The sequence below is a fragment of the Brachypodium distachyon genome, chromosome 3, assembly GCF_000005505.3.
Source record: "Brachypodium distachyon strain Bd21 chromosome 3, Brachypodium_distachyon_v3.0, whole genome shotgun sequence".
Classification (NCBI taxonomy): domain Eukaryota; kingdom Viridiplantae; phylum Streptophyta; class Magnoliopsida; order Poales; family Poaceae; genus Brachypodium; species Brachypodium distachyon.
In genome coordinates, this window is record NC_016133.3 from 43,923,974 (window position 1) to 43,949,170 (window position 25,197).

General features: G+C 48.7%; 4 protein-coding genes across 5 annotated transcripts; 2 read left to right on the forward strand and 2 right to left on the reverse strand.

The window, feature by feature from the left end:
• Nucleotides 1-10,254: 10,254 nt before the first annotated feature.
• Nucleotides 10,255-13,066, forward strand: LOC100822570 (protein-L-isoaspartate O-methyltransferase 1). 2 transcript variants are annotated; one of them, XM_003574873.4, is made up of 4 exons: nt 10,255-10,566; nt 11,278-11,551; nt 12,092-12,256; nt 12,629-13,066. In XM_003574873.4, exons 1-4 carry the CDS (start codon nt 10,510-10,512, stop codon nt 12,877-12,879), a joined length of 747 nt encoding a protein of 248 aa, XP_003574921.1. In that variant the 5' UTR covers nt 10,255-10,509; the 3' UTR covers nt 12,880-13,066. The 2 variants fall into 2 exon arrangements, with proteins under 2 accessions (XP_003574921.1, XP_003574920.1); XM_003574872.4 differs by having other exon boundaries at nt 10,256-10,515.
• Nucleotides 13,067-13,196: 130 nt separating this feature from the next.
• Nucleotides 13,197-15,457, reverse strand: LOC100821951 (28 kDa ribonucleoprotein, chloroplastic). Its single transcript, XM_003574870.4, has 4 exons — nt 14,978-15,457; nt 14,309-14,410; nt 13,689-13,970; nt 13,197-13,526 (listed from the first exon to the last, which is right to left on the reverse strand). Exons 1-4 carry the CDS (start codon nt 15,389-15,391, stop codon nt 13,464-13,466), a joined length of 861 nt encoding a protein of 286 aa, XP_003574918.1. The 5' UTR covers nt 15,392-15,457; the 3' UTR covers nt 13,197-13,463.
• Nucleotides 15,458-15,698: 241 nt separating this feature from the next.
• On the forward strand, nt 15,699-19,339 carry LOC100822260 (cytochrome c1-2, heme protein, mitochondrial). Its single transcript, XM_003574871.4, has 8 exons — nt 15,699-15,813; nt 16,541-16,608; nt 17,057-17,262; nt 17,477-17,756; nt 17,842-17,913; nt 18,561-18,677; nt 18,772-18,837; nt 18,935-19,339. The coding sequence occupies exons 2-8, from the start codon at nt 16,549-16,551 to the stop codon at nt 19,049-19,051; spliced, it is 918 nt and encodes a 305-aa protein (XP_003574919.1). The 5' UTR covers nt 15,699-15,813; nt 16,541-16,548; the 3' UTR covers nt 19,052-19,339.
• Nucleotides 19,340-20,047: 708 nt separating this feature from the next.
• Nucleotides 20,048-22,496, reverse strand: LOC104583755. The gene is made up of 2 exons (XM_010237100.3): nt 22,202-22,496; nt 20,048-21,396 (listed from the first exon to the last, which is right to left on the reverse strand). The coding sequence occupies exons 1-2, from the start codon at nt 22,245-22,247 to the stop codon at nt 21,104-21,106; spliced, it is 339 nt and encodes a 112-aa protein (XP_010235402.1). The 5' UTR covers nt 22,248-22,496; the 3' UTR covers nt 20,048-21,103.
• Between the last annotated feature and the right edge of the window lie 2,701 nt (nt 22,497-25,197).

Genomic DNA, 25,197 nt, shown 5'->3' on the forward strand with positions numbered 1-25,197 from the left:
TGGACTAAGGCTCCCCTAGCTGTACCGAGAAGTTTGCTCCCTCTCCAAGATGTATCTTCCCTTGGACTATATTTGGGGCTACAGCCATTGCTGTGGATGTGCGAGGCATTGAACAGGATATCCTTGCTGGCCATCTCTTCCCAGTTCACCTTCCCCTCTTCTCCATCATAACCCATAGTTTCTCTAATCTCATAAAAAACCATGCATGCTATTGTATCTCTAAGGGGATTGGGCATACTAGACAACTGAAGCTCATCAAAGCCAGACCAGTAGCAACCTTCATCCTCCCACTCAGAGCCTACTGCACGGTAAACCTTCCGCAGCAGCAGATCGGTGTGGCACATGTAGCACCAGAATCCAGAGGCTGATTGCAGACATGGGTTGTGAACCACTAATTCCTCCTCGTATGGAGATTCCCAGTCAATCTTCATAGTGTCCACAAGCTGCGAAAGATCTTTGGGACGAGGGATTCCTAGATAGTACTTATCCAACAACTTATCAACCAATTCAGCCACTGAACGAAAGACTTTCCATCTGTGAGCATTGGACTCTCTCAGATCAAACTTGACCCCTGTTGGGGTTAGCAACCGCGCTTGCTTGAACAAGGAGGACACCCTTAGATTCTCTTCCAGGAGAGAAGCAGCAATGTTGTAGCACAAATTATTGTTGAGATAGCCAATCCTGAACACCAACAAAAGAAAAATCTGGCCTGCCTCACTTATGAGCCACTCGTTGGGGAAGTCCTCGAGAAGAGGATTGCCTTCAACTCTGATGAGAAAGGGATATAGATGAAAGAATTCTTCAACAGACATGACCTTCTCAGTGAGAACTTAATCAACGTTAAATGGCCTACAAATGGAGAAGTAACTTAAGTAAACATTTTACATAAGAAGAAGTAACTTAAGTAATCATTTTACATACAAAGGATAGTAGATTATTAGAAAATAATGGTAATGGTACCCAGTCTCACATTGCATGGAAATTGGTGCTGAAACATAGTCCTCAAGTCTCGAAGCATATCTGCGAACTGATCCAAGTCTCCAGGGCTCGGACATGCATGAAAGGAGGGGGGGCGCACCACCCATCAAGCGGCGTACATGGAGACCCTGTTTTGGGTGACAAGACTAGTGAAGAAAAGACTAATGTAATAGATATTATAAGGATGGTGAAGGGCACAGTGGCACAAAAAAAAGTTTAGGTTAGAAACCTGGGAGTGTAGTTTGCCAGCTAAAGCAGCAGCACAAGGAGCACATAACTCATCAGCTGGAATATGATTCAATCTGGGAGCTGAGGTGGGTAAATTATCAATGGCCTAGATGTGCAAAATGGTTAGAATCATAGATTCCAAGGCAGACATCTCCTATGCTTCATGCACATACATCTAATTAGCAACAACATGAGAAGAACTGAATGAAAATTGACTAACAGATGCTTCGTGAGATGAGCACACCATTTCTACATCAAACGGTATCAAGTGCACAATCATGTGAAGACATGAGGATTTAACTTGTGGCACAAAAAAAAGTTTCAGTCAGAAACCTGAGTGTGTAGATCACCAGGTACAACAGCACAATCCAATCATCCCAAGACAACAGGAGCAGACATATGATTCAATCTGGGAGCTGAGGTGGTTGAATGATCAGTGGCCTAGATGTGCAAAATGGCTAGAATCATAAATTCCAAGGCAGACATCTCCCATGCTTCATGCACATACATCTAATTAGCAACAACATGAGAAGAACTGATTGAAAATTGACTAACAGATACTTCGTGAGATGAGCACACCGTTTCTACATCAAACGATATCAAATGCACAATCATCTGCAGACGTGACGATTTAAATTGTTTCTGCTCAGGACAAGGCTGAACAACAGCCGTCCACTCATTGCATACAAACAAGTACGAGTTAATCCTCCCACCTAGGGACCAAAACCCAACACCTGCAACTGATACAGGTTCAGCCAACCCTCGCGTGAAACTCTGTAGCATTAACCCTACGCACCAACAAAACGCCCTATCAGCGCAACTGTCGCACCAGTGGCACCCGGGGTACACCGTTGCTCAACGCGTGGGTTGCCTCACTTGCTCCCCGCAAGGACGGCACCCTGGGCAGCGCGGTGTAAGCTGCCCGGGAAGCCACCAGCCCGGTAGAAGCCTGGGAAGGGAGTTGCCCTGGACCAGGACTAGCCGGGCTGCGGGGGTTACCCCGGATGACAGCATGAAGATCCCCGTCAAGACGCCCCCCGGGAAGCTCACTTACCGGGGAGGGTGTCTCCTAGCGCAGGCGCTTCCAACAAGGCCGGTGCCCGGTGCACGCAGAGCATCGACGCCACGTGGCCGCCCGGCAGGCCCCTTCTGTGCAGAGCTGGTCGGAGCGGGGAGTGTGGCACAAGCCGAGCATTAAATGCTCCGACAGGAAGGTGGTTTCCTGTCTACTCAGCCTACAGTGAGTAGCCCGCAGTGAATCTGTGGCACGTGTGGCCCAAGCTGCGGTGCCTTTTACCGTGCATGCATGCCAGCACAGCAAAGGCAAGCTGCCTTGGGTCTTTGTTCGGCGCGTGTCCTAGGACGCGTACCCCATGCAGACCGTGGCACCTGTGGTATCCCCTTGAGTATAAAAGGAGGACCAGCGTCACCGGTCAAAGGGTTGGGTTCCGATTTTCCTAAGGTTAGACTCGAGCTGGGGTTACGATCCCTAGAGATTGGTCCAGAAGTAGCAAGTAGCCACTTAGCAGAAAGGAAGAGAGCGCCCGAGAACTCCCCGGCAACCTGTAAACACTTGTTCATTGGTTAATTCACACTCAGAAGCAGGACGTAGGGTTTTACACCTCCGGGTGGCCCGAACCTGAGTAAATCGACTTGTGCATTGCAACGCTCATCATTGGCCTCGCCGGCGATCGCCGGAGCGATCCCCAACGCCCACTGCCGAACCTAAAAGGGGGTGCCTAGCATCCCCGGTGTCTAACCCCCGGGCTACGACATCTGGCGCGTCAGGTAGGGGGCGCGTGCGGAGAGCTCGCCGGTGACCGCCGGCGTCATCGTCTACAGCTACTTCGGCTTCGTCTTCTCCGACGACAGTACTCATCGCTATGCCTCTCTCGAATCAATCCACGTGGTGCCCAACGGCGCACACGCGGTCACACGACGTGCAGCGCACGTCGCAGAATCAGGAGAACCCTGAGCCTGCCCGGGTGCAGCAACAGCAGCAGGTGGTACTTCCTCCGCCTCTGCCACGCTCCGCTGGAGATCGGCCGAGGCTAGCCCCGCAGCCTAGCGCTGGGCCCACTCATAGTCGGGTCGTCGCTCATGCTCGCGAGCCGCACGACGAGCAGTCGCAGGCCAACGACGGGCCGCATCCATCTCAGCATCTTTCTGTTGCATCCCAAGCAACTCCCTCCGGCTCGCGGGATCGTCCGCAAGGCACCGGAGCCGTCCCGGACGGCAGCGCCGGGCAGGAGCACGTGGTGCCTCCTGTCTGAACTAGGTCAGAAGCCGGCCATCATGCGCTACGAGCCGCCGCAGGGAACACCGGCGCACGAGGCGTGGACGGCAGATCTCGGCGCCCTCCTTGCTGCAGCCAACCACCAGTCAGGAGGATCGCGCGGCCAGTCTAGGGCTGACACCGACCCGGTCGCAGGGCCTGGAGTAGGGGGTGCCCGGCGGAAGCCGTCACACGAGCAGGGAGCCCGGCGCCGACTCCGTCGACTCGTCATCAACAGTCCTGCATACTCAACCCTAAGGATTTCTTCCTAACCTACTCGTTGGGCATGAACGCCGTGGGCGCCGACGAGAAGGTTAGGACCAACTGGTTCCCCATGGTCCTGAAAGGATCAGCGAGAACTTGGTTGCTCAACTTGCCGACAGGATCCATCTCCTCATGGGATGACTTGCGCGGGCATTTTGTCAGTGCGTTCCAGGGTGGCTACAAGCGCCCAGGAACCATGCGGAGCTGCACACCATGGTGCAGAAGCCAGGAGAGATGTTGTGGAGCTTCATCAACCGCTTCTCCAGTCTCTCCTACTCCATTCCTGAGTCGGAGGCTGCCGCCATCATCAACACCTTTGCCATCAACGTCCGTGACCCCAAGATGCATGAGAAGCTGAGCACGCACCGGATCCGGACGACGCATGAACTGTACGCCTTGACGCACAAGTGTGCCATGACCGAGGAAGGGCGCTTGGCGCCCAAACTTGCAGCTAAGGCTGCCGCGAGTCCCGTTGAGGGCTCGCAGAAGAAGGGCTCCTGGAAACGCGGCAGGAAGCAAGTTCTTGCCACGGAACCGGGGGCTACCTCGAGGCCTGTGAAAAAGGCCTCATCCGCGGGCGGGTCTGGCGGCAAGTCAGGCAACACGTCCCGCTGCCCCATCCACGCCAACGCCATCCATGACGCGCAGCATTGCCGCATCCTGCAAGGTATCAAGTAGAGGCGCGAGCAGCCCCACGAGGAGCGCCGAGCAGCCAGCGCCTGCTTCAACTATGGGAATATCGGGCATCTCTCCCGCGACTGCCCGAATGACCCCAGAGCTGGAGCGAAGCCTGCCGGCGGAGATGCCGGCAGAGAAGAAGCCCAGGGGTGTCGAGGCCAAGCCCGCGCCGGTAGGGAGCAGCCTCCCCGGGGACGAGACAAGGCTCGTGCTGAGGAGCAGTGCGAGTCCGATTACAGTGAGGGCGACGAGCCCGGCTTCCAAGAGCCCCGCGGCGTCGCCTGCATCCATGGGGGAGCTTATGCTCTCTCATCCTATAGTGCAGTAAAGCGCCTCACTCGGGAGGTGTGTGCGCTGCTGCCGGACATGGAGATGCATCAGCCTTTGAAGTGGTCGCATGTGCCGATCACCTTCAACTCTGACGATCACCCAGCCCAGCAGCTGGGGTCAGGGGTTCTGCCCTTCGTGGTCTCACCGATCATCAACAACATGACGGTGACCAAGGTGCTGGTGGACAACGGAGCGGGGTTAAACCTCCTGTCCGCCAGGTTGGTGGAGAAGTTTCAGCTGCCGCTGGAGCAGATGAAGCCCACCGACGTTCCGGGGAGTAAACCCTGGGATCGTGCGGCCCCGAGGCGTATCACGCTACCGGTTACATTCGGGTCCTGGGAAGTGTTTAGAACTGACCACCTCATGTTTGATGTGGCTCATACCCCGTTGCCGTACAACGGAATCCTTGGTCGGCCAGCGCTGATCAAGTTCATGGCGGCAACCCATTGTGCTTATGGCGTGATGAAGATGTCGTCCACGTATGGAGTCTTGTCCATCAAGTGCGATCTCAAGGACGCGGTTTGGTGTGTTGGCGAGGTCGTCAAGGCCGCCGCCGCAGCCGATTCCGGTGACGAAGGCGTTGCCGGAAGCGAAGGCTCGCTGCGAAGAAGGCTCGTGTTACCCCACAGCAACTTGCCGGGGGAAGCACAAGCTCGAGCTCACGCCCCGGCAAGGGCCAGAAGCTCCAGGAGGAGGTCGCCAAGTTGAAGAAGCTGCTCCTCCAAGCCGGCAACGAGGAGCGCACCGTCACCATCGTTGCGAACCTCGATGCCAAATAGGAAAGCACCCTCATCACTTTCCTCCGAGAGAACGCCGACGTGTTCACTTGGGAACCGTCGGATCTTCCCGGAGTCCCCAAGGAGGTGATCGAGCATCGACTTGCGGTGAGTCCAGACGCCCGCCCCATCAAGCAGAAGGTCCGCCGGCAAGCACAAGAGCGCAAAGACTTCATCAAGTAAGAACTAGACAAGCTGAAAGCTGCGGGGGCTATCAGGAAAGTACTGTACCCCACTTGGTTAGCAAACCCGGTTGTAGTACCCAAGGGGAAAACAAACTGTGCATGTGTGTAGATTTTAGTGGTCTCAATCGTGCATGTCCTAAAGACTCTTTCCCTGTACCCCGCATTGATCAAATAGTAGATTCCACTGCCGGTTGCGATTTATTGTGTTTTTTGGATGCTTTTTCTGGCTACCATCAGATTAAGATGGCAGTCGAGGATGAGAAGAAAACGGCGTTCATCACCCCGGTTGGCTGCTACTGTGACACGTGCATGCCTTTCGGGTTGAAGAACGCGGGCTCAACATTCCCGCGTGCTTTACGCGAGTATTTGGGATCCCAGCTAGGCCAAAACGTTGAGGCCTACATGGATGATATCGTCATCAAGTCAAAGCGCGGGGACTCGCTCATTGATGACTTGCGGGAGACGTTCGATAACCTCCGCAGAATCAAGCTCAAGTTGAACCCTTAGAAATGCACTTTTGGTGTAGACTCGGGCAGCTTTTGGGCTTCTTGATTTCACACAGGGGAATTCAAGCCAACACAAAGAAGATAGAAGCTATCGAGATGACGGAGGCTCCTCGCAGGGTGAAGGACGTCCAGCGCCTCAACGGCTGTGTTGCCGCGCTGGGGCGTTTCATTTCAAGGCTGGGCGAACGCGCCTTGTCTTTTTTCAAGGTAATGAAGAAGAAGGGCCCAATCGATTGGACCCCCGAGGCCGAGGCGGCGTTCGAGGACCTGAATCGGTACCTAAAATCGTCGCCGATCCTCGTCGCCCCCAAGCCGGGCGAGCCGCTGGTACTCTACCTAGCGGCGACTGACCAAGTGGTCAGCTCAGTGCTTGTCGCCGAGAGAGAAGAAGGTCTCCCGAGGACTGGGGTTGCGGGGCAGGGGGCTGAGCCAGCCCCGGCAACTGCCCCGGACCCAGGAACCGCCATCGAGCCAGCGGCGTCGATACCACGCAAGCGGCTCGTGCAGCACCCTGTGTACTTCGTCAGCACGGTGTTGCGCGACGCCCGCGTACGGTACCCGCAAGTGCAGAAGCTCTTGCTGGGGATTCTGCTTGCATCCCGCAAGCTGCGCCATTACTTCCAAGCGCACCGCATCACGGTGGTGTCAGGGTTTTGCCTCGAGCGGGCCCTCACCAACCGTGAAGCCTACCGGGAGGGTGGCCGCATGGAGGATGGAGTTGTCAGAGTTTGATCTGCACTTCACGAACACCAAGAGTATCAGGAGTGCCGCTCTGGCTGATTTCGTTGCAGAATGGACCTCGACCAGCCTACCCAGCAGTCTGGATGAAGGCCACTGGATCATGTACTTTGACGGCGCGTTTAGCCTGCAGGGGGCTGGCGTCGGAGTCGTCATCGAGTCACCCACAGGAGACCAGTTGAAATTCGCCATCCAACTCGACTTCCCGAACTCCACCAACAACATGGCTGAGTACGAGGGGTTGCTCGCCGGGTTGCGGGCGGCAATCGCCCTCGATATTAAGAGCCTGGTTGTTCGCGGGGATTCCCAACTCGTGATCAACCAGGTGTAACAGCCCAAGAGCAACATCTTACATTTAAGCCCTTATTGGACCTTTTTGTAATTTAATTTTTGTTGCATGACATTTTACATTTGCATCCATGACATGTCATCTCTTCTTTGCTTCACATAAATTTGAAAATTACATTTTACCTTGTGGTTTGAATTCTTGTTGTTTGAATTTGCTAGAAGATTCAAATATGAATCTTCCCTTCTTTGTGTTTGAATTCCTTTTCCTATATTTTACAAAAGAGAGTCAAATGGGTTTTTACAATCTTTTATTCCCATTTGAATATTTTCCAAATACTAGTACCATAATTAAATTCTCCTATTCCTCAGCTCTTCAAAGATGGTATTTGAATTTTGAATCCCAAGATATTTGCAAAAGAGAAAACAGAAAAAGGAAAAAGGACAAAGAAAAGGAAAACCCTACCTGCTTACCTTTCGGCCCGAGTCGGCCCAGCAGCCGCCTCGGCCTTTCCCTTCGCGCAGCCCAACAACGCAGCGCCCACGGCCCGCTACGCCGCGCGCGCCCCGCACTGCGTTTTCCCTCAGCAAAGGCGTATTCCGTGAAGTACACCACCTCTCACAGCGTCGTCTTCCTCCTCTACTTTCTCCTTCCCGACCGGTGGAGCCCCTGCACGCCACGTCGTCGACGACAGCGACCGCCACCTCCTTTCCTCGCCTACTTAAGCCGCGCCGCGCCTCCTCTCAACCCTAGCTCAAGGAGAAACCCTAGGTAGGCTCTCCTCCCCACCTTTCTGCGCGCCGCCGTCGCCTGTTTTTCTGAGCAGCGGGCGTCGCCGCGTCGCGCCGCTGACCCCGTCGTCTTCGTCTTCGACTGACCGCATCACTGGCTGCGCCTCGCCTTCCTCTACGCGTGTGCGAGGAATTGGAGCGAGATCGTCTACATCGACGCCTAGGTCGTCTTCTTCCTCTCCGGCCGCCGCTCGTCTCCGCCCAAATTCCGGCGAAGTCGTTCGTCTATCCCCCGTCAGCTTCCTCCTACGTCTCCGGGGTGAGCTCCTCTCTCTCCCACCTCTTTCCTCGTTCGTTTTAGTTCACCGTAGCCTAGTTTCCGACGAGACCACGCCCTGGACGCCGCCGGCGAGCTTCGGCTCCGTGCCGTGCGCGCGTTCCAGAGGGGCTTGCGCGGTGTCCTTCGTGTCACCTTGCCCTCTCTGTCTCGCTAACAAGGAAAGGCCATGCCTTGTTCCTCCGCCGTGCCGTGTGGTCGCCGCCGGCGAGCAGTCGCCGTGGCCGCCGTGCGCGCCCGCAAGCACCTAGCTTTGGTTGGTTCAAAAGGACGCACGCATTTGATCTGTTGAGATCCAACGTTCCACCGCAGTGGCTTGCTCCTCCGTGTTAGATTTGGCCGACACGGGTTTGATTCCTCACGGGCGCGAGATAAAACCCCATTTTTGGAATTCACCGGCCACTGACATGTGGGCCCCACGGACCCACCTGTTAGCGGCTTGGTCTACGAGCGCGTCCGGTGGAACGAGTCAACGCGCCTGTGCTGCGTCAGCGCCACGTCAGCGAGCCTGGGTCCACACGTCAGTGACCGTGGCTAGGACCTGACCGGGCGTGTTTTGGCTTTTCTTTTCGGATTTGTTTTAAAAATTCCAGTAATTGTTTTATCTTGTTTAAATCCTAGTAAACGCATGCTAAATCCAATTTGGGCAAACCATATATGTTTTGGAATCAGAAAAATGCAAGGAATTTAACTGTGCAATTAGATTTATACTTTGAGGTTTCAAATTTCAAATCTGTCACACATTTGAAATTCAAACATAAGAACTTGTGCAGCTCCTAGTTTAAAATTGGTAATGATTTTGAGCTTTCTGTAAAAATGTGAATTATTCCTTGGAACCTGTACTTTATGACCATGTTACTGTTTATTATATTTGTGCAAAGTGTAACCACTGTTATCATCCATCTTACTAGCTAATGGATAATCTATTTCACTAAATGCCTAGAACTCTTGATTAAATTGAATGCCTCGTTCTATCACATGCCATGCATCCTTGTTTGCGCATTGCACTCTATGTATGCTTATTATACCTACCTTGTGTGTTTGGATTCTTATCGTTAACGACTCCGACTTACTTCGTCGACGATCCGGGTTCCCACACTTCTTCGGAGGCCCTCTCTCGGTGCCCAGCGACCGAGAATCCAGGCAAGCAGCCATTCCTTGAACATGTTGATTTTACCCAATGCCTCTCTCTCATTCTTGTACTAAGTTACATGCTCAGTTATTGTCACGATGCCTCTAGAATTGCATAGCTTTAATTAGCTCTACTCAAATGCCTGTTGTCTTGATCCTTATCCTATTACCATGTCACACGCTTGCTTATTGCCCTAGTTGGTCATTAGAAGTCTTGCTTAGATTGCTAGTCTAGTGTCCTTACTTGGGGTTACACAATTGCTACATCCACATGCTACTAATGTTTGTTGCCAACAATTCGGGCTGTGACAAAGTTGAGATTGAATTTGAAGGATCTACTGTGAGATAAATATCCTTGGAAGCTAATCCTTTGGAAATAAAAAATTGTCAGAAACATTTTTTTCTAGGTGAAAAATGTTACTCCCTCCGGCCGAAATTACTTGTCGAAATATTACATGTATCTAGACGTTTTTTATACATAGATACATCCGTATTTGGACAAATTTGAGACAAATAATACTGGTCCGAGGAAGTACGAGATAAGTAGGTAGATCATAGGTGGGTGGATCCGAAATGAACCAGGTGCGAGGTAGATGCAACATTTTCTTTGAGCTTATGGTGCGAGGTAGAGCAACAAAGAATGGATCTCAGCTGAATTTTTGTTTTTTGAAAGAAGATCTCTGTGTTTTTTTTTTTGAGCAAGAAGGAAGATCTCAGTTGAATTCACTCAGAAATGACTAGGGACGGTGTTATTTCGGGCCCAACTGATGTGAGCCCTAAACAAACAAAAAGGAGTGGCAGGCCGAATGCCCAAGCTTCCGAGATTCCTCTCGCGAAGCCCAGGCCGGAGAAGAGAGAGAAGAGATGATCGGATGAGCAAAAGGCGAGCCGTCGTCGAGCACCTTCGGGAAACACTCCGTTCTTCCCGGTTCCGTTTCCGTTTCCTCACGCGCCGCGGCGACCGGCCGGCGACGGCGACAGCGAGCCTCTCCCGCCGCAGAATCACCGCAGCAGCGGCAGAAGCGCCCTCTTCCTCCTGCGGCAGCAGCTCCACGGCCTCTCCGCCATGGAGGTAGTCCGCTCCATCTTCTCCTGTTGGTTCTCCTCCTCATCGCGCCGCTCCGTATGTAATCTCTCTCCCGGAATCGTGCGATTGTCGCGCCGTAACACGTACTCCGTACTACGGCCCCTGTCTGGTTTGATCTGTGGATGGGTGGCGAAGTGAGCAGAATTGGGGAAGGGGAATTTGTGTTACTCTCTTAGGGCACACTTGTATAGTTGTTGGTTTCCCCTTCCGTTCCGTGCACTGTCTGTTGTAGTTCGCGGGCACAGTTGGACTCTGATCCCTTCGGAGCCAAAGGGGGTATCCTCTGCCAACAATCCGAAGGATTGAGTTCAGCTGGATTATTTATCGTGTGCCGAGACAAAGCCTTGACTGTGACGTTCATGTTGTTTAAGGGCTTAAGGCTCAGAAGAATCTGCGGGTTTTAGGGGTTGAAATCCTGGAAAATCGTAGCGGCAAAATGCAGGCATATGATGAACCTGCTAACCCTATGGCATGTTGGAATGTTACTATAGGCTATTGTAAGGTTTTGCTTAGTGCACAGTTTGTTAACTGCAATTACTCTAATATGTCCATGATCCAGAACTGTCAGTTAATTTTGCCAGATCTTAGGAAGCCAGTTATGTCTAAATTTGCTGCCGTTTATAACGGAATGGACTAGGGACTGTTTTCGGTCAGTTTTGTGCACTGGATTTACGGACTCTTTAGACTAGGGGGACTGATTTCATATGGTTCATGTTGCTGTTGGTGGCTTCACCTACACTTGCGCAGAACCGACTATGGTCGAGCGGAGCTAGCGACAAGAACAAGGCCATGGTTGAGCAACTGCAGAGGTATGGGGTAATCAAGTCGACCAAAGTCGCGGAGGTGATGGAGACCATCGACAGGGGCCTGTTTGTGCCTCCCGGTGGCTCTCCCTATTTTGACAGCCCAATGTCGATTGGGTACAATGCAACCATATCCGCACCTCACATGCATGCTGCTTGTTTGGAGCTCTTAGAGGATCATCTTCAGCCTGGAATGCGGGTTCTGGATGTTGGATCAGGTAATTGTCACGCTATGTTGTCAGTTGAATTATATAATGCTGTATTGCATTGTCTTCTTTTGTATCTTTATGTAGCCAGCTGTGCCAGGGGTCTTAATACCACAAAATCACAGACTAGACTGCATTTCATTTTGAACAACTGCCATGTTTATAGTTTAATTCTTCCTCGAAGACTAATATTGTGTGACATGGTTTCAATGCCATCCCTTGTTCCAAAAGAAAATATCTTAATTGTTTTTTAATACCATTTCATCTGTAGTGTACTAGTGTTCCGTTGAGGTTCAACATAGATGAAAGGAGAGTTCACCATCCTTTTATCCTATCCTTTTAATCCTTTCCTTTGAAGATTCAGTATTTCAGTCGAGTGTCAGATTTTTGTTTACGTACTGATCTGTATTTTTTTTGAAAGGTAATACTGATCTGTATTGATCTAAGTGATCATACTGCTGATTGTTTTCAGTGGCTTAAATGCTTACCACCTATGAGGGTCTATATGTTTTTTGCAAAACTCATCGTGGTTGTCCTCTATAAATTTGACAGGTACCGGTTACCTAACAGCTTGCTTTGCGCTCATGGTTGGACCAGAAGGACGAGCAGTTGGTGTTGAACATATTCCAGAGTTGGTTGCTTCTTCTACTGAAAACATCAAGAAAAGTGCAGCAGCTCCACAGCTGGATGATGGATCCCTCAGTATTCATATTGCTGGTAAGCGGAAAATCTTTCAGTATCTGCCTGCTCCTCCACTAGATTTCATAGAACCGTGTTAAGAGTGGGAATTTCTCTAATGAAATCCATCACGGTCTTGGGAAGATCCAGGCTTAGTTCATTATGAACATATACGGGTACAGCTGTTGGGTGTAACCTTTTCAAGTTATTTTACTCTTCACTGTGATTTTGTTGTTTGACCATATATCTCATCCACTGTTTCTTCTACGTTTTTTCATTTGTATGCTTCTCCTTTTGGTGAAACCTGGAGCGATGTGGCATCATACCATGGTGTATCTAAAACTGTGCCTCCATGTGAACATTTTAGTGCACAACATCAAACATGCTAAGCAATGTTCTCAACCGATGCAGATGGCAGGGAAGGCTGGCCAGAGCTCGCGCCCTACGACTCCATCCACGTCGGAGCTGCAGCGCCGCAGATCCCGGAGGCGTTGATCGAGCAGCTGAAGCCTGGTGGCAGAATGGTGATCCCTGTCGGGACTGTCTTCCAGGAGCTGAAGGTGGTGGACAAGAAGCCAGACGGCTCAGTCAGTGTGAGAGACGAGACGTCCGTGCGCTATGTGCCCCTCACCAGCAAGGATGCCCAGCTGCACTCAGACTGATTGGCACATCCTGCCAACCGAATGCCATCTTCAGTGTGTGAACCCAAAACCTCCTTATCAAGGCGTTTATCATCATTGTACATAAAGTGATCCTTCTATCTTGGGTAAAACGCTGAGGTCTGTATAATGTCAATGTAGGATTCTGGGCATTGCATGAAGTATGGAAGGCTGTTCTTGTGTTTTATGACTGGTATCTGTGCACAGCATGTTTTCTGATAACTACAGCTCTCTTAGCGAAAAGATCTTGTCATTGGCAATTTGGGTTGGCTTAGGTTAATGTATCCTGAAAAATTTAGTAATTCTGTGAACAGTGTCAGTTTGCAAGGGGAGACGCCCGGCATGCATTCTGCCCTTTGCATTACCAATCGAGCCTTAGATTATCCGGAGAAAACAGAAATATAGATACACCAAGGGCATCGTTACAGCATCCTACTCGAAATGTTTAAACTCATGGTGTTGACAAGAAATTAATATAATAACATTAGCAGCAAAGAGATGCATAAAAGGCAGATCAGGAGGCTACTGCGGAGTTTATAAGTGTCGGCTTCTGCAGAAAAATTGTAACATTCCTGCTCTCAGCCGCATCAAAACCCTCGCTGCGGTCGCTCCGCTGCAACATTCACTCGGAGTGGGCGGCCATCCAACTCCTGCAGTTCATGAAAACAACAAAATTAGCACCAACTTACAGCTTCAATGTTTTGCCAGACACACTATGGCATTCAATAATTCTGGAGTAAATATCTGCTTCCTGTTGTCGTGGCGTGTCTGTACAGTTTATACAAATTGCCTACTGATGATGATGCTCTCACCTGTCCATCGAGCGCAGAAATAGCATCATCGAGTTCCTCCTTTGAAGCCATAGTTACAAAACCAAATCCTCGCGAACGTCCAGTTTCTCTATCGTACACCACCGTAGCATTGAGTACTTCCCCGTGCTCACTGAACAATTGCACCAACCTAGAGTCTTCAGCTTGCCATGGCAGGTTCCCAACATAAGCCCTGAAAGCAGAAGCAAATTGTCGAGGAGGTCTCTCCACTCGAGAGCCCCTTTGAGCTGCCCTGTTTACATTCAGAAGCCTTCCACTAATGTCCTGTTGAACAGAAATTAATCAGTCAGCTATTCAGCACAGTGTGCAACTTATACATTCTATTACTCTATTTTCAAGTGGACTGCACTTAGTTGTTAATCAAACATGTGAGCATTGCACTCTGCAATCTCTTCAGAGTAATTAACCTCTACCGCTATGTGATCTAAGCCACAGGATGGAACGATAATTTTGCCTCATCTCAAGGCACACCCAGTTTCATGAGTAATGGCAACATATATAAATCACGTGAAGACATGCAGCTACGAAATAAAATTTAATTAACTGACGGACTCGAAGTGACTCAAAGAACTACAAGAATGAGACGATAGAAATGCACTCACATAGCGGTTGAACATCTCGATAGCTTTGTCAGCTTCCTCAATAGTGCTCATGGTAACAAACCCAAAACCACGGCTCTGGCCTGACTCTCTGTTGTAAATGACCTGGAGTTGAGCAAAGCAACATCAAGATAACAGAAATGATCGAGCAAAGCACACAATTTCTACAGATGAGTAAACTGCAAACGCAAGCCTTAGCAAATAATGCAATGTAAAAAACATTCAACAATAGACGGCATAAAAAACATGACTCGCACTTACGAGAAGAAACAACCCATGTCTTGCAACTAGCTAAGATATGCATCAATTATCAACAAATGGGTTCGCTTCCTATTGATTGTGTTACAGCCTTCGAGCTGCCTCACGTTTACTCTGCAACGGCTGTAGCTGTACCTCAGGTTTTGAACGGCTTGTAAGCTGGTTTCCCCAGCAAAACAATAACCTTTCCACAAAGCTGGGTCCTAGCATTTTTGCATAACTAGCTCTATCTAGCACATACTACGGTTAACGGGTTAAGCACGGGTAACATAAACACACTCAAACCAATCGACGCAGGTGCAGATTAAAGGGAAGAAAAACTAATTGGAACCGCATTTCCGCATTGCTCTTATCAAGTTTCTTCGCTTTTACAGTATTACTGTACGTTCGGTGCTGCGAGCGGTTTAGACTCACCTCGGCGACCTCGACGACGCCGGCCTGGTCGAACAGCTGCGCGAGCCGCTCGCTGTCGACGTCGTACGGCAAATTCCCGACGTAAACCTTGGCCTCCTCTGGCGGCGGGACCTCCGGCGCGGCGTACTCCGCCGCCGCCTCCGCCACGGGCTCCTCCTCCTCCTCCACCACCGGCTCGTCGTCCTCCGCGTCGGAAGACTCCGTCCAGTCGAGGCTGGCCTCGGCGGCGTCGGAGGAGGCGACGAGGAGCGGCGCGAGCGGCACGCCGGCGCGCGCCGAGCGAAGCAGCGGCGCGCGGGAGAAGAGGAGCGGGAAGGATGCCGAGGCGGGCGGAGCGAGCTTGTGGTGGGGACGGAAGGCCTGGTGGAGGTCAGTGGCCGCGGCCATGGCGAGCGACATGGCGGAGGTCGCCATTGGAGAGAGGGAAGGCAAAGGGAGAACGGAGGGGATAAGGCGAAGGGATTTGAGCTTTGAGGTGCTCTGAGCTCGCTTTGCCCTTCTTATAGGCCCCGATGGGCCTTTTAGGCCTCAGATGGACTACCATTCCATTAGGCTAGCCCAGTCTCAGACGGGCCTCATATGGTCGTATTACTAGATGGGCCTTAGCCAAACGAGGGGCGGCGTCAAACGGCCCACACGAAATGCTCGGCTGCAAAGAGGCCCACGCGTCACTCCCACGTCCCCGCAATAAACCAAAAGCCTCCGCTGCCCAGTCAATCGCGTCCCTCGCATCGCCACAAAGCCTGCGCCTCCACCCACCTCCACCCCCCACGCGCCGCCGCTCGCCGGAGCCCCGCCCCCGCCTCGCCGTGTCCGGCCGCCGCTACCCCCCACAGGTAACCTCTCTCTAACACCCCTTACGGCGCGCTCGCCACACGTTCATCTCCCCCGCCTTTCAGAAGAAACATAGGATAGAATCTGTCCGATCTGGGGATCTGCTCCGGGGGGGCGGGGGCGGGCGGGGGGTGGGGGGGGGGGGGGCTTCGTCGCTGTGGTCGGCGACGCGAGGGAAACGGGGATTCTATGGTAGATCGGGGTGTTGTCCGCCGCGAATCGGATCCGTTCGAGCCGTGGGGGTGCCCGCGTGGCTGTTGTTTGCAAAATCGTGGGTCTCGGGGCTAGATCTCCCCGGGGAGACGGTTGATTGTCGTTGCCTGCGACTCGTGGAGGGGAGTATTCGGTCATGCTGGTCCATTTAGGGTCGTTACAGTCCTCTCTGCATTTTTGTTTCATTCCGTGCGGTGATCGTCCCGCTGGACTGCCGTGTGATATCTAATCCACTGTCCGGTCTCATTTCTGTTGAGGTTTGTTTGTTTTTAACATGGAGTAACTGGCCAGGATTTTATTTAGAGATGTTGGGGTTGACGTTGTGAAAAACATTAGCAATGAATCATCCTGATAGTGTGCTTGTGCCATGATTTTGGTGTGTTCCATTCTAATAGTATGGTTTGGATGATGTAAATGCAATCACAATGATTCAAGTTTTCGTCTTTTGATGTGCTGCTGTTCTTAATTACCTACCAGCGCAATTTCGTTGATAGCAGAGTCGTAATATGTATGCAGAGTCCTGAATGGCTGCCGGCAGGGGCATTAACCAGCTCCTGAAGAAAATTCTTCATAGCCAGTCTTCTGTAAGTGTTTTCTCCGAACTCCTGTTAATGTAGAAGTTTGTTGCAAAACTAGTTCGGTATCCAGTCTTATTATTTATTTTAGAATCTGCTGCTGCACTTTAGGTCTCGAAAAATTGACTGTCATGTAAAAGAGATGTTATTGTGCACCGCAGTTGAGTGAAATGTACTGAATGGATCTTGCTAATCATACGCTGGAAACATATAACAGTTCTTATTATGTTATAAGCTGCATTTATGTTTGTTGTGATAGAGAAATCAGTTGTCACTAAAACTGCTGCATTTTTTTTCTGGGGGAGGATTCATGTTTGGCAAGGTTTCCTTTTCCTATTATGCAAAGTAGAACTTTTTTGCGTATTAGTACCATGCTTTTGGTGGAATCAAGCCAGTAACTAATTGTACCATTTTGGGTTATGATTGTTCCTTCTAACATTATAATCATGTCTTCTAGGGCTCATCTCTGCTTTCCTCATTCCGGGCAAAGCATGAAGAGTCGTCCTCTGCTGGACTGAGAGCATTGGCTCTTCTTGGAGTTGGAGCTTCTGGTCTTTTAAGTTTTGGCACTATAGCATTCGCAGATGAAGCTGAGCATGGTTTGGCAGCCGCAGAGTATCCCTGGCCGCATGCTGGCATTCTTAGCTCTTATGACCACGCATCGTAAGTCAACCATCTTACTTCTTATATAGAAGCTTCTTCCATTTATTCAGCTGTGTTTTTATCATGTTACATAAGTTCGTTGCGCAGAAATTAGTAATACCACCAATAGAAAAATTGTGCTAATGTAGTTTCTCAGTAATATACTGGAAAGAGTTGAGGGGTATCCATTTTGAACTGCAATACCTTATATATTTTGTAAAAAAATTACGAGCAGGATCCGGCGCGGACATCAAGTTTACCAGCAAGTGTGTGCATCTTGTCACTCCATGTCATTGATTTCATACCGTGATTTGGTGGGGGTGGCCTATACTGAAGAGGAAACCAAGGCAATGGCTGCTGAAATTGAAGTGGTTGATGGTCCTAATGATGAGGGTGAGATGTTTACACGTCCTGGCAAGCTGAGTGATCGTTTCCCTCAGCCTTATCCAAATGAGCAAGCAGCCCGATTTGCAAATGGTGGGGCGTATCCCCCAGACCTCAGTCTTATCACGAAGGTATAGTAGCTCATTTCTTTGCATTGCAGTGGTGTAATCTTTCATCTCCAGCTTGTAACTTGCTGCTTTTCATGCATCTGTTCAGGCAAGGCACGATGGCCAGAACTACGTATTTGCTCTTCTCACTGGTTATCATGACCCACCTGCTGGTGTTCAGGTAAGCCTCTCTCGTGTGTGTGTGTGTTTCTATCAGGTAGCTTAGTTTTGTAGTTGCTTGGTGCATTATCTCTTGATATCTTCCTTACAAATTCTTCGCTTGGTTTGCAATCATATGGATAATTGGATATGCCTAGGTAAAAAAAATACAAGGCACGTGATACTTTAACCAATTTTACACTAATCTATGAAAAAGTGATCCTGCTGGACCTTGGAAGTGCTGAGCTTCTGATTGTCATGTAGTAACTGATTTTGTCTCTATTTCTTGTGGAGCAATATTCTGTTCTGTTAATATTTGATGATATCAGCTTCTCGTTCTGGTCCATGATTGTTGTGAACCTTGGCATGATGTAACGTTCTTTGATTCCAGAATTATGATTTTGACTGGTCTGAAAATACTTGGTAACCTGTCCTGGCAATGTTAATCCCTTACGCCGAACACTTTATAAATTGATACAGTACTTTATACATTACAAATTGATGCAGTACTTTATACATTTCCAGAAAGCTTTTCTGTGACGTACCTAGCAAGAGTCTAATGACTTTAATCATTTCTATGCTGTCGTATGATATTTGTTATTTTTTGTTTGCTTTCTGTTGTGTTTTTAACACCTTCAGCGTTACTAAGCTGTACCAATTGAAATTTAGATTCGGGAGGGCCTGCATTACAATCCCTACTTCCCTGGTGGTGCCATAGCCATGCCCAAGATGCTTATGGATGGAGCTGTTGAGTATGAAGATGGTACTCCTGCAACTGAAGCCCAGGCAAGTCTTTCTAACAGTTGTTGGCCCTTTTATGTAAGTTGTTGCCTTGTTGGGCTAGCACTAAAGTATCATTATTTTGATATTTCCACTGCAGATGGGTAAGGATGTCGTGTCGTTCTTGTCGTGGGCAGCCGAGCCTGAAATGGAAGAGAGAAAACTGGTAACTAGCTCACAGCAAACTCATTTACACAGAACACCTTGTTATCTATCCATTGGTCCCATGTGTCTTAACACTCCGCCTGCTCTAATTTGTCCAGATGGGAGTCAAATGGATCTTCCTACTGTCGCTTGCTCTTCTCCAGGCCGCGTACTACCGCCGCATGAGGTGGTCGGTCCTCAAGTCCCGCAAGCTGGTCCTGGACGTCGTCAACTGATGACCACCATTGTTTCTTCTCTTTTTATTGCAACGCCGAGTCTCTTAAGCCGACGTGAATTGAAATAATGACTTTCCTGTTGTACATTTTGCCACTTGGGGTTGTCTCCCACCATCCCTTGCTTAGAATCTCTTTTGTTTTCTTACCCCTGCAGCAGAAATCATTTCCTCTTGAGGGAGCAGTTATTTCCATATATAATTTTTTGTCGGGCGATGCCTGAAATGGCACCAGCAAGCTTCTAACAGAAGAAGAGTTGATGAAGTTGATAAATCCTTTACGTATGTTTTAGTACTCTTCCTTATTCATCGCCCTCTGCCCCCAGTTTTTCATTTGCGCTTGTATGTGTTTGATGAAAGTTCCAGTACTCGTATCATTTATGGGGGAGGTTCGCGCTGCCGTTTTACTCTAACTGCATGGGAATTAGAGTGACTCTAATTCCACTATCTAATTCATGGTAACCAGTGAGAAGAGCAAACACGTAGTTCTGGCCATCGTGCAACTGTCCAAAAACAGAATATTTGCCTGAACATATATGCATAAAAAACTGGTAAGTGACAAGCTGGAGATAAAGACTACAGCACTGCAATGAAAAGAAATGAGCTAGTATACCTTTGTGATAAGACTCAGGTCTGGTGAATAGAAATGAGCCCCACCATTTGCAAATCAGGCTGCTTGCTCATTTGGATAAAGGCTGTGGAAAGTGATCACTCAGCTTGTCAGGACATGTGAACATCTCACCCTCGGTAGTTCTAACAAACGACTTAAACAGACAGCGTACAACGGATTCTCAAGACTTGTGAAAACTACAGTGCCAATAGATCCTTTTTATGTTGGAGCGAAAGCCATCAGAGCCATAGATTCTTACACCCAATGCAAAAACAAGACTACAAAGCGGAAAACATTCAGCAGTTCTAAGAGATGACTTAAAGATTGGTATCCAGCAGAATTCTGAAGGCTACTGAAAATCAACAATTGGCAACAAACAAACAGTGCAAGTAGATTCTCACGAGAACTGATAATAGACATGTGAAACATCAACATCCATCATCCCAACAAACATGAAATTTAACAATGTTTAAGCTCTCCGAAACACCCAGTGACTAATTAAGGCACAAGGTCTCATGAACTGATAAAACATGAAAACATCTCGGGTAACTGGGACCGCTCCCTCCACAGGTCAAGCATTACAATCAGCACTGGCAAAACTGGCACAAGGATTTATGAAAATGACAAAAACATTTCAGGTATCTGATGCACCCATTCCGCTTCTCAAGCCATGAAAAAATCTCAGCAGGGGGCAACTGACCATGCATCACAATGAGCATCAAACCTCTAGAAAAACTGCTCCAGCAGCAGTTCTTCTTCCATGACTTGAGCGTTGAACAGCTCTTCCTGGAGGCGTGCCATCAGCAGGGGGTAACGCACATGGGTCGACAGATCTGATTCTTCTGCTGTTTAGTTCTCATCTGGTGATACGTGTTCCATCCGATGCGATTTTCTGTTTCTTAGGAAGTCAAGAAACTTTTGTGCTCGGGCAATCGTCATTTGCCTAGCCTTCTCTTCATCTGTTAAACTTGACCACTTGTGGAATGGTTTCTTGTTATAGTTGGCCTCAACTTTTGCTTCCGTGAGAATGTACAGATCTCCACCTTTGAAATCATAAACCTTCATGAGCAACCAATTATGTATTAGCAAACTGCTCCAGTTGTCATCATAATATGGAAGGCTCAGCAATATCCTCTCTCTCTCTGGATTCTCCAATTTGTTAGTTAGATGATCATACATTTTCACAAATGCGGACCACATTGTTGCAGCCGGAAGTAGTGACACATGAATGTGATACATTTGGGCTTTCCCTGGCTCATTGAGTATCATGTTCAGCAGGTGATCTATATCGACGGGATTTTTTTTTACCTTTCCCGGCCTTCAAAAACAAGTCCCTTATTACAGAGTGACCTTTCAGATAATTTTCCCTGGTTTTCACCTGGAGTTCTACCCTAGACTTTCCAAGACGCCGCTTCACACCCTTGAACTTAACTTTGCTCTCCCGGCTTATGAAGATATTGATCGTATCAAATCCTCAAAGCACATTCCAATCTTTTTATTTTTCCATATGCCCTTGAGTATTCCCCTGGCAATTTTCTTACCGGCCTCAGTGGGAACTTCATCGTAAGCAAGCTGATAGTTCTCACCAGCAAGTTCCATGAGGCCCGTATACTTGGACTGGCAGGGAGGCTTTGCTGCAACAGTTCTGATCCTCAGAAACACGCCAACCGGTTTAGCATCATTTTCGTGATCTCCATCCTTATCAGTGTACTTTTCATAAGCAACAAAGGGGACAGCAACTGCAGAAATTGAAACCCGTATAAGAAAAATTCCCTCCTTGAAATAATATAGTGTCTTGAGAAGGTAAAATGTTGGACCCACAATTAAATTTACTAAACTAACAACCACTGATGATATTATTCAAAAAATGCCATTCCAGTATTATTTACTTACCAATACATTATTCGTCCACTAGTCTCATCAGATGTAACCAACGAGGAAAAACCAACAAGAAAATGCTTTCAAATTGCACTCAAATTAGCCACCACGCAACACGAAGATTCTGGTTCTAGTTAAATCTGATGGCATAGTGCAATAAAATTAAGTATTCTCTAAGGGGTAACAGCTAGGCAGGTGACAATTTGCTTTTGGTAACTGTACTTTTATGTTCTATGTCGGCATGTGCTTTTGTATGTAAACCCAAAGCATCGCCCCCTTACGCAGCATATGTTGCCTTGCGGGACACCAGCAACACCTTAAATGATGTATCCACCAGGAACAGTATATGCCCACCCCCTCTGCTCCTGTATGAGCTTTTATACCTGACAAGTGTAATCTACAATGATATCTTTGTATTCGCATCCCTTTGTATCCAACTTTATTGTAATGCTTGCAGGAATCATCAATAACTAATTGTGCAGGGTGTGCATCCATTTAATTGTACGAATCAATTAAACCCATATAGAAAAAATTCCCTCCTCGAGAAGGTAAAATGCTAGATATAGAATTAAATTTACTAAACTAACAGCCACTAATTATGCTAAGGAAAAGATTAACTCACAAGCAAACATATAGGATCAGGCAGAAGCAAATAGATGTAGTTACCTTTCTTATCCTCGGGAAGTGTAAATATAGGATACTCGTCGTACATCTTGTGACTCCTCGACCGGCGCCGGCCTCGACCTAGCTAGCGCCGCTCGTCCCCGGCCGACCTAGCGCCGCATCGTTGGCATCGTGCGCATCGTGGAGGGCGAGGAGCGTGCCAGCGGGGGAAGGGCGACGGCGAGCGAGGTAGGGTTTGGATGGTCGGAGGCGGTCGGGGCGGCGAATGAGATCCGTTTTGGTGGAACCGTGGTCCGTGGGTGAGGGGAGAAGAGGGGTTTTAGCTGTTAGATTCTGTTCTGTCAGTCCGATCTCCAGCGAGCGCGTATCTTGATGCGTCGGGCTTTTGTTTTTCCTTCTTCGTTTTCTTGCTGGCTACGTAGAAGGCTGAGAGAGAGAGGGCTGGGCGGGGGAGGGTGATGGGCTCTCGCTTCCCGCCGAGCACCGCTCACCGCTCTCACTCACTCCGTACCTGGGCATTCGTTGGGCCGGGCCGTGCCTGTAAAAGCCCGACATCAAAACTAAAGCCCGAGCCCTGGTTTTCATAGAAAGTCAAGCCCAGAAAAGCCCGAGGCCCGGCCCAAAGCCTGCGGTTTACAGATTGAGGACAAATACTAGCACAAATGCATATAGCTAATCGATCTCGTGGAGAACTTGAAACCCTAGCCGCCGGAGGAACATGAGCCACGGTTCTGTCAGTTCCCCTCGTCTCTGACCGCCGATTAGGTATCGAACGACGAGGGAAACCATAGATCAACATCTGGCTATAGTTTGAGTATCTTCTTCGAAGGTTTTGTGTCTTCGGAATGGCGTTCTGACGATGGAGGCGGCGGTGTATGGAATAATAGTCTCCCGGCTCTATCCTCATCATGGTGTAGTCAACACGATCTACTCCATGGAGCTAGTGGATCTCACGGTTTGTATTTTCGTTATTTTGGTCTTTTTCCTCGTCGGTTCGGCGAATGATCTACGTTTCGACAACCTGACATGCAAGGGGTGTGTCCCCGGTCAAAGTGCGTTCAACGATAATAAGTTATCTTCGCATGCGGTGAGCGAGTCATGTGGCTATTTAAAACCTGCAAGCTTGTGCAGGTCTGGTTTTCTGCAATTTCATCACGAGACACACGGAGATTTTCAAGATGTGGATGGCGGATCTAGAGACTTTTACTTCGAAGAATCTTGATGTAACTTATAGTTTCATTAGGGATCTTCGTTGTTGTTTATTATTTCAGTTTAGTCGATACTTTCTACTCTGTTTATTGAATAAATAAAGCCAGATGTTTTTTTAAAAAAACTAGCACAAATGCATAATACATTCCAGTCAATCTCGAGCCTACAACCAAACAGATGAACACATTCAATCAACACTACACGTCCCTAAAACATAGCAACCACATCGAACAGTCGGAGGTTCGGAGATTGTTGGAGATGGACTTCAGATCTGAGAGGAGAGGGAGGCTGATCGGAGGAGAGGAAGTGCGTAGCCACCGCCCGCAGCTTGGGGTCGCCGCCGCCCACCGCTTGGACGCCACCAGGTTGGGTGCCTCCCCACCAGCAGCTTCGGGTCGCCGCCGCCGCCAGGAGGACGTGGAGAAAGGGAAGGACGGAAGGGTGCCAGCGCTACAATTTTTTTTCTCCGGTGCAGATCAAAAACCGGGCCGGGCTTATTTCAGAATGCATACCAAGGCAAGAGCCCGGCCCGAAAACTGCAACGGGCTGCAAACCGAGGCCCGAACCCTTTTTTTTTTGCATCTGAATTTCTGAATGCCTGCAGACATGTATTACTGTATCAGTGATAGTATCTTATCTCATGACCATGGTTTGTTTTCTACCGTTTTGCTTGACGTGGCTAAAATTCCTCACCTGTTCCCTTGAAATGACGGACAAAATGACAGATACTCCCAATTCATCCCAGTTATTTTACTTCCTCCGTCAAACAAATGATGTCTCAAGTTTGACTAAATTTGAATGCATATATACACTAACTCATGTCTAGATACATCAAAATTTTGAGAAACTTGGGACATCTTTTGTTGGACGGATGGATGGAGTAGAAAACTCTCATCTGAAAATATTTGACAGATACTACTATCAGTGTATTACTGACTACACTGACTGAGCTCTTCAGTATTTAATTTATGCGGTCTTATGTCTGTTAAGAGTTTATTCGCATAGCTAAACCGCCGACAGATTTTAGCCCTTTTCACCAGTCATGAATTTGGTCTTCTTGTGTGGCTGACTAATATAATGGATTGAAATGTCATGTGTTCCTCCCCTTCTTTCTCTTCTGAGTTAAAACATGAGAGACGTTGCATAAAAGAACTGCAGTGTAATATTGTTACGATGAAGTGTTCTCAGCCTTAAGTGCTTCGGCTTTTATCTGGTGAGATCTGCTAAGAGTAAAGTCAGAAGCAACTCCGTAGCCGCAGCCCTAGCCAGAGTTCATCAGTTAGTGAAAATGGAAGTAACGTAAAGGATCAGTTCTCGATTCGAGGCCCTGCCGTGAAACCCGGTAGCAGATCGAAGTCGGGATCACCATTTGGCAACACCGACGTTGGAACATCCCCTGTATCAAGCTCGGACCCAGCCACTTGTCCAATTTTTGTGCTTCAGAAACGAATTGTTCTCTGAAGAAGGAAGCAACCATGGATATCGGGACATCCTCTGTCGCGAGCCCAGACCCTGGCACTTGTCCATATTGTGCTCCAGAGACAAACATCTGTCTGAAGAAAGAAGCAGATGAGGAGTAATTGGCGAATGGCGATACACAGATGCATTCAGAGTAGTCAAAATCATGATCAGCTGAGATATGAGCTCATTGAGCACTTGTGGGCACGGCATGGTTCTTAGTAGTTTGTTTATTTGCGTCTTTATCATTGTGGAACTATTTGATATTATTTGTTTAATTGTTTGTTGTTGTAAATTTAAATTTTTTGTGAAATTTGAATTGTGTGGTCTGTAAAATCTGAATTGTATGTGGATGAATGTGGTTTAGTTGT

Coding starts and splice junctions, on each gene's coding strand:
- LOC100822260 (XM_003574871.4), top strand. CDS start 16,549: ATGGCTGCCGGCAGGGGCATTAACCAGCTCCTGAAGAAAATTCTTCAT. Junction 17,263..17,476: donor AGCTCTTATGACCACGCATC/GTAAGTCAACCA, acceptor AATTACGAGCAG/GATCCGGCGCGGACATCAAG. Junction 17,914..18,560: donor ACCCACCTGCTGGTGTTCAG/GTAAGCCTCTCT, acceptor ATTGAAATTTAG/ATTCGGGAGGGCCTGCATTA.
- LOC100822570 (XM_003574873.4), top strand. CDS start 10,510: ATGGAGGTAGTCCGCTCCATCTTCTCCTGTTGGTTCTCCTCCTCATCG. Junction 11,552..12,091: donor GGTTCTGGATGTTGGATCAG/GTAATTGTCACG, acceptor TAAATTTGACAG/GTACCGGTTACCTAACAGCT. Junction 12,257..12,628: donor CCTCAGTATTCATATTGCTG/GTAAGCGGAAAA, acceptor CAACCGATGCAG/ATGGCAGGGAAGGCTGGCCA.
- LOC104583755 (XM_010237100.3), bottom strand. CDS start 22,247: ATGTACGACGAGTATCCTATATTTACACTTCCCGAGGATAAGAAAG. Junction 21,397..22,201: donor ACTTCCCGAGGATAAGAAAG/GTAACTACATCT, acceptor CAATTTCTGCAG/TTGCTGTCCCCTTTGTTGCT.
- LOC100821951 (XM_003574870.4), bottom strand. CDS start 15,391: ATGGCGACCTCCGCCATGTCGCTCGCCATGGCCGCGGCCACTGACCTC. Junction 14,411..14,977: donor GCGTCGTCGAGGTCGCCGAG/GTGAGTCTAAAC, acceptor GCTCAACTCCAG/GTCATTTACAACAGAGAGTC. Junction 13,971..14,308: donor TCGAGATGTTCAACCGCTAT/GTGAGTGCATTT, acceptor TCTGTTCAACAG/GACATTAGTGGAAGGCTTCT.